This window comes from Urocampus carinirostris, chromosome 5, assembly GCF_059441175.1.
Source record: "Urocampus carinirostris isolate Australia breed hairy pipefish chromosome 5, RoL_Ucar_1.0, whole genome shotgun sequence".
Lineage (NCBI taxonomy): Eukaryota > Metazoa > Chordata > Actinopteri > Syngnathiformes > Syngnathidae > Urocampus > Urocampus carinirostris.
Genome location: NC_142353.1, coordinates 43,427,790 through 43,440,000, shown reverse-complemented (window position 1 = coordinate 43,440,000; position 12,211 = coordinate 43,427,790). Strand labels below are relative to the sequence as shown.

At 40.7% G+C, this 12,211-nt stretch overlaps 1 protein-coding gene across 2 annotated transcripts in view; it reads left to right on the top strand.

The window, feature by feature from the left end:
* Positions 1–2,498: 2,498 nt before the first annotated feature.
* The window catches only part of mtmr3 (myotubularin related protein 3), a 28,900-nt gene continuing 19,187 nt past the window's right edge, over positions 2,499–12,211 (top strand). For both annotated transcript variants that reach the window (XM_088336925.1, XM_088336924.1), the window contains exons 1-5: positions 2,499–2,660; positions 9,282–9,352; positions 10,607–10,666; positions 11,721–11,810; positions 12,092–12,208. In XM_088336925.1, coding sequence (XP_088193051.1) covers positions 10,664–10,666; positions 11,721–11,810; positions 12,092–12,208 — 210 coding nt within the window. In that variant the 5' untranslated portion in view covers positions 2,499–2,660; positions 9,282–9,352; positions 10,607–10,663. The remainder of the gene's footprint in view (positions 2,661–9,281; positions 9,353–10,606; positions 10,667–11,720; positions 11,811–12,091; positions 12,209–12,211) is intronic.

Below are 12,211 nucleotides of genomic sequence, written 5' to 3'. Positions count from 1 at the left end.
ACTTCCAGCAGAATATTTAAATAGAAAACATATAAAATATTTAACTTTCATTTATTTAAGGCGACCTCAAACTCCGCACCCCACCATTAAAGTCAGCATATCTATAATTGAAAAAATCAAAGATGTAAACGCAATGCTGTTTTGATTCTGATAAGTTGAAACTTTCATAGACACTCAGAGTGAAGAGAGAAGACATCGATGGATTTTGAATTGCAAGGTGACAAACCCCCCAAACAACATAGCTCCCCAATATCATTTACATAATTTTCAAGTCATTATGCAAAATTGTATGTACATTGTATAATTATACATCAATATTATTTAAAAAAATAATATATTGAAGTTCCAAAGTCTTCTCCTGTCCCAAATTGGCTACTCTTCTTCCAATATACTGATTATTGAAAATGTATGTTTCAATGTTGGCCTAATTTGTGAGAACATTGAATATAAAAGACAAAAGGTAACAAGATTAGCATGAAAATTAACGTCAAAACTTAGTTCGAGGTAAAATTGTCAGGACCAGAACGGAAACAGGACCCAATTGCATTATGTTTCTCACAAGTTTTATTAAAGGAAAGAGGCAGGGTTGCGCCAGCGATCCGGTGTTCGCTGGACGCGGGAAGCAAGTCGCTCTCGAAGTGGATCTTCCGTGGCGAGCGATGGCGGGGTCAAGGACGGAAAAACAGGTCTGTGACCGGAACAGGAGAGCAAAAACGTGGTCGGGGTCGGAAACGGGTCGTAAGCCGGGACGGGAGAGCAGACGTGGTCAGAATCGAAACGGGTCGTAGCCGGAGACAGGCTGGAGCAAAAACAGGACAGGGGGGAGTCAGGGTCGAAAAAGGCTTGCCTAGTGTACACTGAGGTTCGCAGACGGACTGACCAAAGGGGACACATAGGCATGGGTTTAAATAGGGACAGGGAGCCAATCAGAGTCCTTTGGCGCCAAAGGATTTACATCGGTAATCATGACAAAAATAAGATTTAAAAATTAAAGAAAAAAAGTATAAATGGTAAAGAGGCAAAGTGCTGTCCAGAAATTTACGTTTGCTACAGTAGTAGTAGGTATTAAGTCAAAGTCAGCTTTATTCTGCAGCATTAAATTGTTGTTATTGTGGTGTCATCTGTTTAGAGCACAGGTGTCAAACAGGCGGCCCGCGGGCCAGATCAGGCCCACCAATGGTTTAAATCCGGCCCGCGAGACAACAGCGAGAGAAGCGCAAGAGGAAAATGAGCTGTAGTTTGAAATATTTCCACCGGATGTCACCAAAGCCAGTTAACACTTTCAAAACAATTGTGGTAGTATTTCTCCATTTCTCTCTCACTCACTTCTTTTTTATTTATTCCTCCCTCTTTTTCTTTCTCTTGTTCACTCTCTCTTTCTCTTTTTCTCTATTTCTCTCTCACTCTCTAACTCTTTTTTTCTCTGTCTTGCTCTCTTTCTATTTTTTCTCTCTAATTTGCACTTTGATTCTCTTTCTTTCTATTTGTCCCTTTCTTTCTCTCCCTCTATCTTTCCCTTTATCGACCTCCTCTCTCTCTCTTTCTCTCTTTCTCACTTCACTTTGTCTCTTTTTCTTTCTGTTGTTTCACTTCTCTTATTCTTTTTCTCTTTCTCTTTTTTCACTTTCTTTTTCTCTCAATATTCATTTCCCCCTTCTTCTCCATTCATATCTATTCTGCTCTCTCTTTTTATCTCACTGTTACTTTGTCTCCTTTGTTTTCCCTATCTGTTTATCGCTCTCTCTTTCCCTTCCTCTCTTTCCCCACCTCTCTTTCTCTGTCTTTTTCTCCCTCTCTCTTTTTCTTAAACTTACTATTCCGGCCCCCGTGAGATTTTTTTATAGCATTTGTGGCCCCCAGCTAAAACCAGTTGGACACCCCTGGTTTAGAGGGTCAGTGTGTAATATTTTGTGCCTACTTTTTATTCAGTAAAAAATAAAAAAATGATTTGAATACTAGGCAAAAATACATCAGGAAATACAACTATATTACCACTGTTATTTTTTGTAAAAAAAAAAAATCAAAGGTCGAGTAACGTCCTTTTCTTTTACATACTAAGTCGCTGCCATGTTCGTCCGGCATCTTGCTGCTACACTGTGCTTTTGGCATCAGTTTCCGTTCATATTAAACAATACAATGCCGTCAAGTGGTCAAATATTACACACTGGTGCTTCAACTATATAGAAAATGCTGAGAACATGATGTCAAAATGTGTATAAACCGCAGGGTTGGGTAGGGTTACTTTAACTTGATTACTTTCAATTACTTTTGGATTACTCCAATACCAAATATGCTTTTATTTTATTATTATTATTTTTAGACCCGCGAAGTTCTGAACCCGCGAACGTGGAACCGCAAAGTTGCGAGGTCCCACTGTACAATTTTTTCCGCCTTGTTTACATGTTGCACCACGTGGTTCGGAGAGCTCGCACAGCCCCGCCCCCCCGCCGTCGCTTTGGCGTGGTGACGTCACAAACACGTAAAGTTGGGCTAGGAGAATTCGCGATAATGGCGACGTCGGCTCCGTGCGGGGAAGCGCCAGTCAAGCTAGCTTCGCCTCGGACATGACTCGCCTTCACTCCCCGCAGCAGCTTTCTTTCCTGCTCGTCGGCTTTCGGATGACTCTGCGGCGTCCAACCGTCTCGTCGCTCGTTTGAGTGGTGAGTGTGCCGGTTTGTGGCGCTGTTTTGACGGGAGGCCTCGGCGTCGGGGTCCGCCCTCCATCTCACAACAACAAAAACAGTTGCACGGAGCTGCGTTAGCCCCGGAGAAGCTCCTTCGTCCGGGGGAAGCCCGCCGCCCGTGTCCCTTCGCTGCGTCTAACTTAGACTCAAAGCGCCATTTTGGACGTTTTTGTAAAGTTTTCTTTGCGGTTGAGTCGTTAAATTGAGGCAGCCAAATGGGCGTTAGCATTAGCCTGTTAGCATGAGCAGTTTTACGGTCATATTCTATCAACTGGGAGTTTTCCTTAATAATTGGACGTTAACTTCAGCTAACGAGGGCAAAGACGTGCAGTGATCGTAACCTGGTTGTTAAATTCACATATTTTGTTTTAATTGTACTGTGAGTACAACCTCAAGCACCGTGATCATCTCTTTTGCTAATACAGTAAATACTTTCCTTTTTCTGTGTTACTCTAATGTAACACCAAGGGTTAGTCAAGTCATGTTTATTTGTATAGCCCTTAATCTCAAAAGGTCTTAAAGGGCTGCACAGACCACAGATTATTGCAAACTACCGACTATTATGACACCATCCCCTGATCTAAAACCTACACGAGGGCAAGAAAAAACTCAAAAACCCTAAGTCAAGTCATGTTTATTTGTGACACCCTTAATCACAAGGAGTCTCGAAGGGCTGCAAAGACCACAGACTATGATTATTTGTATAGCCCTTCATCACAAAAGGTCTCAAAGGGCTGCACAGACTATGCAAACCACAGACTATTTTGACACTATCCCCTGATCTAAAACCTACATGAAAAACTCAAAAACCAAGTCATGTTTATTTGTGACACCCTTAATCACAAGCAGTGTCGAAGGGCTGCAAAGACCACAGACTACTGCAAACTACAGACTGTTATTACACCATCCCCTGATCTAAAACCTACATGAGGGCAAGGAAAAACTCAAAAACCTCAAGTCCAGTCATGATTATTTGTACAGCCCTTAATCACAAAAGGTCTCGAAGGGCTGCACAGATTATTGCTAACCACAGACTATTGATCTTTAACATACATGAGGGCAAGGAAAAACTCAAAACCTTAACATGAAAAATAAAGAAACCTTGATAATTAACTATTTTTCAAGTAGTCATGTTTATTTGTGACACCCTTAATCACAAGGAGTCTCAAAGGGCTGCACAGACTATAACAAACTACATACTATTATCACAGCATCCCCTCATCTAAAATCTACATGAGGGCAAGGGAAAACTCAAAAACCTCAACATGAGGAAAATGAAGAAACCTTGAGAAGGGACCGCACATGAGGTCATCCCCCTTCCAGGATGACCAGGCTGCAATGGATGTTGTAATAACAAATAATACACAGATGTTGTCAACATAAAATATAGGTTATTCACATGCTATAGAATAGAAGTGTGTTTTAAGCCTAGATTTAAACAGTTCCACTGAGGTTGCAGATGATCGAATCTCAGGGGGAAGAGCATTACACAGCACCGGGGCCCGAATGGAGAACGCTGTGGATTTTTTCTTGGCTCTTTGGATCTCTAGTAGACCAGCATTTTCAGAGCGAAGGCTCCGGACTGCAACATAGGGCGAAATTAAATCTGAAAGGTATGAGGGAGCAAGTCCATGCATGATTTTGTGTATTATCAACAGAACCTTAAAATCGCATCTTAAGCTAACAGGGAGCCAAGGCAGGTTAGCCAAAATCGGCGTGATGTGATCAGACTTTTTTGTCCTAGTTAAAAGCCTCGTTGCAGCATTTTGTACCAGCTCAAGGCTCTTGATTTCTGACTTGGGAAGACCGGAGAATAGTGCATTACAGTCATCGAAACGGCAAGCAACTATTGGGTTAAAAATGTGGCCGACCCTGGAGACCGATTCATTTTATTCATTCATGAATAAATATACATGTAGACACAGAGACAGGCAATTCACTCGCTCATTCACACCTTAGGACAATTTGGACCAGCCAATTGACCTAGCATGCATGGTTTTGGAATGTGGGAGGAAAACGGAGTGCCTGGAGGAAACCCACGCAAGCATGGGGAGACCATGCAAACTCCACACAGGAGGTTCGATCTCATGACCTGAGAACTGTGACGCACACGCGCTAACTACTGCGCTGTAATGTTTTCTGTAATAATATTTTTGAAGTATTTCTATAGTTGGAATTTAATAGTGCCTTCATTGTAGTATTTTTGTAGTATGTCTGCATATAGCCTTTAATCACAAGGGGCCTCAAAGGTCTGCACAGACCATAAGACTGTTGCAAACTACAAACCATTATTACACCATCCGATTTAATACCTACATAAGGGCAAGGAAAAACTCAAAAACCTCAGCATGAGGAGAATGAAGGAACCTTGAGATTCAGAGGCTGCTCGTCTTACGAACGCGATAGGTTTCGGACGAGCGTTCATAAGTTGAATTTGCTCTTAAGTGGTGTATTTTGTATGTTTAAGGTTTATATAAGTATGTTTTAAGGCTTGTATAAGTAACCTGTATTGTTTTGTACTAAAAAGTAAACATTTCATAAAATAATATGCTCTATAAAGATAAATAAAGTTAAGTGTAACTTACTTTTGGAAGATGTGCTTCGAAAGGCCCACCTCCGTGGTAAAAAGTGGCCCAAAAAAAGCGTTCTGACCATTTTTTCAACCGCATGAAGCTTTCTTATTTTAAAAGAAACCGATGCATGAGATATTAAACTATTATGTCAAAGTTCTTGGCGTGCTGGAGATAGAGTATAGTACTGTATGTTTACACACGAGCTAGGAAGAGGAAGCCAGATTTTTTTTTTACTTCCAGGTGGATGCTGGTGACCTCTCACAGCGCCACACGCCGGTAGCGGCGGAAAGAAGCACTACAATAATGTCCTGTTCTCGGAAAAAGGTTCACACAATAAGAGACCTAACTTACAGCAATATTTTTCGACATCCCTAAATAAAAAAATGTTCGTATCTATAGTTTTACGTAAGTCGAGTGGTCGTAAGTAGGGGAGCGTCTGTATGAGGTAATCCCCCTTCCAGGATCACCAGGGTACAGTCAAAATACAAGAGTCCCAAATATAGCGGTTTTCTGTGAGTTGTAGCACCAGGTCATTTGTTTCATGCGTAATAGATCTGGCGTTGGTGAAATACAGGCTCAGTGTGGCTTAAGAAAGTCGTTAGCCTAGCTGTAACAGTTACCTGGACCTGCAGCCTAGCTCGCACTTTCTCTCCCAACGTTGCCTCAGTTGATTCCGAACACGATTACAATCCATGAAGCAACTGCTGGTGATCTTCATTTCTTTCCGCTCTTTTTCCTCAGAGTCTGATTTCATTGATTAATTTCTTTTCGGGGCGGCAGTAGCTCAGGAGGTAGAGCGATCGTTTTAGGATTAAGGGATCCCAGTTCGAATCCCGGCTTGTCCGTGTTACATGCCGAAGTGTCCTTGGGTAAGACACTGAAACCCCAATACCCTCAATAAGCAGGTTAGCGCCTTACATGGCTGCACAGATCACGGCCGCTATTGGGAAATGTGAAGCACAATGTAAAGCGCTTTGGGAAGTCATTGACTTGAAAAGCGCTATATAAATGCAGATCATTTCATTTTCAATGTAACGAGCCGCTAAGGCGACTAGCTGTTGGGTTGTTTTGGTGGCCATCTGTTTGTATGACAGCATACACCAGCCTATCACGGTCGCGCACAGACACTAGCCACTAATTGGCTGTCACTGTTAAAACCCAAATTGTGGCAATTTTGGTTGTCCAAATACTCAATTAGTCAAATAACAAACTATAAATCCTTGAAAAAAATGCAGTGTCTTGCGATTACACAATTGCACTACGTCCTCTCGCAATATCGATAAGATTTCGGTTAATCGTGCAATTGAAAAGTGACTCTTCTCCAGTAATTGTCTGTCTAAGTCTGTCTGAACTGTACTTATCCGATTTATTTTCACACCAGACCCAGGTGTTTTCATACATATCTGATATTTTGGAACACGACTTCTGTTTGAACGCTCAAGGCGCATTCACGCAACCCGCACGTTATCAAAATGCCACAGATGTCACGATATCAGCTGTTGTGGCTCGATATTTTGTGCCTGTTTGCAGGCAAATGTTCCAGTCTGTGATGCACTGTGGCATGTCACGGGACAGCAAGAGCACCAGTAAGGCTCTAAGGGGCTTAGCCTGTGTGACTCTGAACTCCGGGCCGTTCTGAGCCTCAGCCACGGGTCATGAGCCCATGCTGTAAACAAAGTGCTGTGTGTTGGGACCGACAGATAGGCTTTATCAGGTAACGCCAGCAGCGCTGATCGGCCTGCTTTGGCCAGCTCACAGTACCAGGCCTCAAAGGTTATTGCTCCTCCTTCGCATTTATAAATACTTAGTTTACTTGCTCGTTCAAATAGGGCTGCACAAGTTTGGGGGAAAAAAAAACCTATTTAGGATTTTTAAGACCTATCTATCTACCTTGGTCATATCCCTCAAGAGGGTTGACTGACAGCAAGACGAACACATACAATAACAAAGAAAATAAAGGGGGAAAAAATGGCAAAAAACACACACAAACATTTTGGGACCATGGCCAACCCAAATGCCCAAACATCCACACAAGTTAGGCACCTCGGCATATAAGTTTGTCATGCTTTCGTCCCTCCAGATGAATAAGGACACGAGAAAGCGGCCGTGTCACTCTGGTCAGGGTGAAACAACACACTCTTTTGTTCAACTGCAGGGCAGGTTTACCCCTGCCGCATCATACAGGTGCCCTGCCCATCCCTTAGAACACGTCCAAACACCCCACTATCCATTTAAGACCATTATTGCAATTTTCGATTTTAAAAGAAAAGTGCATTTTCTGTGCTAATTATGTATTTTTTTGTGAGTACTTCACCCTCCTGTTGTCCTCTGGTGAAAATGTTCCGCCACTGTTGTTAAAAACCCAGAAAAATGCCCTTGAATTATATTTAATTTAACTTTAAATGTTATGACTTTTCCTTGACTGGTCCCAACAGTAGCAAAATGAAATGTTTTTTTCATTCACAATTCCATGTGAGCTGTAAAAAAAAAAGTACAAAAATATTTTAAGGAACAAAGACAACACGGGGCAGCACGGCAGCGCAGTGGTTAGCGTGTGTGCGGCACAGTTCTGAGGTCATGAGATCGAACCTCCTGTGTGGAGTTTGCATGTTCTCCCTGTCCTTGCGTGGGTTTTCTCCGGGCACTCCAGTTTCCTCCCACATACCAAAAACATGCATTTCAGTCAATCTCCTTTGAAGGTAATCCAAATTCTTAAAAATGCAAAATGTGGGGATATGAGGGTTTTTGCTTAAAATCTGTATTTCATCTGTATTTTGTTTTTATTATTATCCGAGATCATGCATTTTGAAGTCGGCATGTATTGTCTTTGTCATCCTGAACAGTGATGTCATAGAAGGAACATCTATCAAGCTATTCGCAATATTGTTTTATGTGTTAATTAGTTGAAAAGGTTCAGTGTTTTAGTCGAGATTTTGGGAGTTTCTGTGGAAAATGCTTAAGAGTTGTGTCACAGGTGGAAATGGTACAACAAAGGGCGAGCAGCCATAAAGAAGCTAACTGGGGAAAAAAAAAACATGGAAAGCCGCCAACAAAGGGCTAACCAGGACTGCTCAACAAAAGGCGGCCTCGGCAGAAAAACACGAGGGTAGCCAATCAAAAAACATGTAGTGAGCAACCAATGTAACCGGGAACAAAAATGTACATGTGAACTTCTGATCCTGGTTAATCTGGACTATTGGTTGTCCTTAGTTGATTGTGGTTAGTGCAAACTTTGTTACAACTTTGTATTTAGTTATAAATTGTTTTTTTAAGGGACAGTTTGCAATATTTAGTGACTCCTAGTGGTACAAAAAACCTTATTCAGTAAATTAAACCTTGATTTGGATGTTAGCAACAACCAAAAGCGGGAATGGCTTCAGTAATAAACATGAAGCCAGCTGACCCAGCAAAACTGTCGGTAAAGAACATATGGTGGACAGCCATCGAGCGCCAATCGGGAGCAAAAAAAAACAGGAAATCCCTCGGCAGCGCCAACCCTAAAGGAGAGCTAGCCAGACAAAATTTTACCAACAACAAGCGGTGAAAAACACAAACCAAAAGCTTTGATCACCTACATTCCAGCAGAAATGAGCAGTGGGCAATCGTTGCTCCCTGCAATCGCTGTCTGTTTTGGAGCTGGCCTCACATGTTGTTAATGGGATTCACCTTAGTGAAAATGTTGTGATCCTTTAATGATATTACAGCTCTACAACAAACAAGCCGGATGTGTCAACTTTGAGACTAAATTTCTCAAGTTCCCCAGCACGTTATATTCTGCAACATGTTTGCACAATTGTGGGGAAGAACATCGCATGTTCTGTGCCCAATTGGAAAAAAATATACGTTTCAGGAATTTCTTTAAAGATGTTTCCTTAAGTTAGCATGTCTTGTTGCATGTGTGTCAATCAAAACAGATTTATCCTTTACAAGGGACGTTAAAAAAATTTCGAAGAAAGAAAAGACAGAATTCATTCATCAAGCATTTTGTTATAACTCAATTTCATCTGTCCCTTTACTTCCATAGATTTCCATGTTTCAATTGTAAACCTTTGAACCGGATCATCTGGACTACTTGGGGTTCCTCAGTTGATTGTGGTAAGCGCAAACTTTGTTGCAACATTTTATTTCGTTATAAATTGTTTTTTAAAAGGGACAGTGTTTAATATTTAGTGCCTTTTAGTGGAACTAAAAAATAAAAATCGTTGATTTGAATGTGAAGGAAAAATTACATGAAATACCATTTTTTATAAATATTCATATGTCGAGAAATGTATTTCTTTTAAACTGGAATCCATACCTAGTAATCGCCGCCATGTTTCCCCTGGCATCTTGCTGCTCTGCTGTGCTCATTTGGCACCGTTTTTTTGATTGCATTAGACAATACAGTGCCATCTAGTGGTCAAATGTTACATAATGTACCTTTCAAGGCATCCTGACAAGAGTGGAATCATTTGGTAAAGTATTTGCTTTTGATTTTGTCCTTGATTTTTGTGATTGGAATTTAAAATGTGAATTCAGTGGCCTTCAAGCATTTGTGGACAAGGGTAAAAATAAAAGTTAAATGTCCGTCAATCTTTTAAAGGTCGGCATTACGCATGTTTGTACTTTTTCCGAATATAAGAACAATAGAAATGACAATAACATTTATAATAATAATATTAATTGAATAGAATATAAATAAAAAATAATGTTAATATAATATAAAAATATTTAAAGCCAACATTTTAAAAAAAGGTAAATTGCCACAGTTTGAAATGAGGGTAATAGTATATATGGTATAAAATAGTAAAATATTATAAAATAAGTAATATTAAGAAAAAAATATTAATACGCGTCATCCAACATTGTAATCATGTGCAATATCTTGAGTTTCCTATTAACATCTCCCCCACATCACATGACATGGGCAACTCTGCGCCAACTCACTGCAACACGCCCTGGTTGCTATAGTATCATCTTGTTTGTGAGCTGATTGTCTTTTTTGTGGCACTCATGATTATTAACTGAGCATATTTACCATGCATGTTTACCCCCAAAGTTAACAAACAGTTTTAAGTGACACTGTTTAGTTTGTTTGTTTGAAAGCAAATACTGCAAAATACTTGTCTTAAGCATGAGCTTTTCTCTTTCCATTGTACTGAGTTGTCATGCACCCTGACAATTTGTACTTGTTTTATTGTTGCCATGTTAAAAGTTAATTACTTTACATTTATTGTGTAAACATGCCTTAAATTTTAATACTCAATTCCGAATGAATACAAATCCTCCACTAATGAATTGTACTTGGCCAATGTAGTATTCCTTATTGTTTGTGCCTAATCTCATAATGGAAATGTCTGTTTTACACAGGGTGCTCAAGGTCAGGCTTCCTACAATTTGGCTCAGCCACACTCCTTCACAAGGGCCATGGTATGCATTTTTCCTCTTTGTTGTTTTGTGCTATATCGTGCTTGCAGTGTGTAGAATTGGAAATTCTCTTATCGATTTCAGATACATATCATCTGTTTACCAGGAAGCAGACAATTATGTCAGCCATGACTGTGTCAAAGGTTGCCACGGGCTGTTGTCAAAATAGGGCAGCTTTCAGTTTTGTTCTTGCTAGTATTTACTCTCCTATTCAGGATCGGAATTCTTTTATCAGTCACACACAAAGGTTTTCCTCTAGTAATTTGAGCAATTGTAAAAGCAGATACTAGAACAAAAGCAACACCCAGGATGTCTAATAGTGTGGAATGCGGTTCAAAAACGATAAACCAGATGGCTAAGAGCGTCAAAGCCACAATCATGAATATGGTAACACAATACAGTGATAACATTGATAATCAAATTGGCATTGAATTGCCTCAACTGACTAATGAATCACTGTTGAGGGCAAGCACAATGCAATTATTGGAAAGTTGGATATATTAATCTTCCGCATAGTTGTGTCACATCATTTTCACAAGAACACATCCGTGATCAATTTCGGGTGGCAGGTTCCTGTTTTCTCTGCAGTTACTCTAGTCTGCATGCTTGATCCGCCATCTGCAGTTTGGTTCGAGTTTGGCTGTATTGTTTCCTGAGACAGCAAATCGAGGCAGGAACATATCCCATTATCTGTCTGACTTTCACTACTTTAGTGTTTTTTTGCACACAAGATAAAAGACGCATAATTATTTTCAAATTCGGGAACGATAGGCAACAAAACTCTCATAAGTGGCTGTCTCTGGGAAAAAATTATGTCCTTGTTCTCTGTTTGAAATGAAGCTATAGCCAAAGTAGTTTTGAATAAGCCTTATGTCCGTGCACAAAAACTGTTGATGCAAACCATCTGTGAATGTATAAGGCAGCATGTCTGTCTAGCTTTCAGTGCGAATCCTTTCAAAAAACATTAGAATGCCATAATATTTCTGGAGAAAAAAAGGTTTGTTGCTGTGATCTTGCAGGCTGTTTTGTTAAAGTAACGTGTCATTTTTTTCTGCAGGAGGAGGAGGGGCAGAAGAGCCCTGAGTGTATCCAGGCCAATCAAATCTTCCCAAAGAAATCACCTGTCCTGGAAGAAGAAAACATGCAGGTGAGGTGTTTTCTTTTAAGGTCAGGTGTGCCCAAACTAATCTAACAGCTGGACAGGGAACTCTGTCCGTTTCGTATGTCCCCCTCCTCTAACACAGCTGACTCCAGTAAGCAGCACATCAGCAACCTTTGTCCAACCCTGATAACTGTCATGTTCATCGGATCAGATGTGTTTGCTGAGGGAGGCATAAAAAACAGGCTTCACAGTGGACAGTGTCATAGAGCAAGCAGTTTACCTGATAAATAAGAAATTATCTCAGCTGAACGTGCTTCTGTTTCTAGGTGCCCTTTCCTGAGCTGCATGGGGAGTTCACAGAATATGTGGGGAGGGCAGAGGACGCCATCATTGCAATGTCCAACTACCGCCTTCACATCAAGTTCAAGCAGTCTGTCGTCAATGTG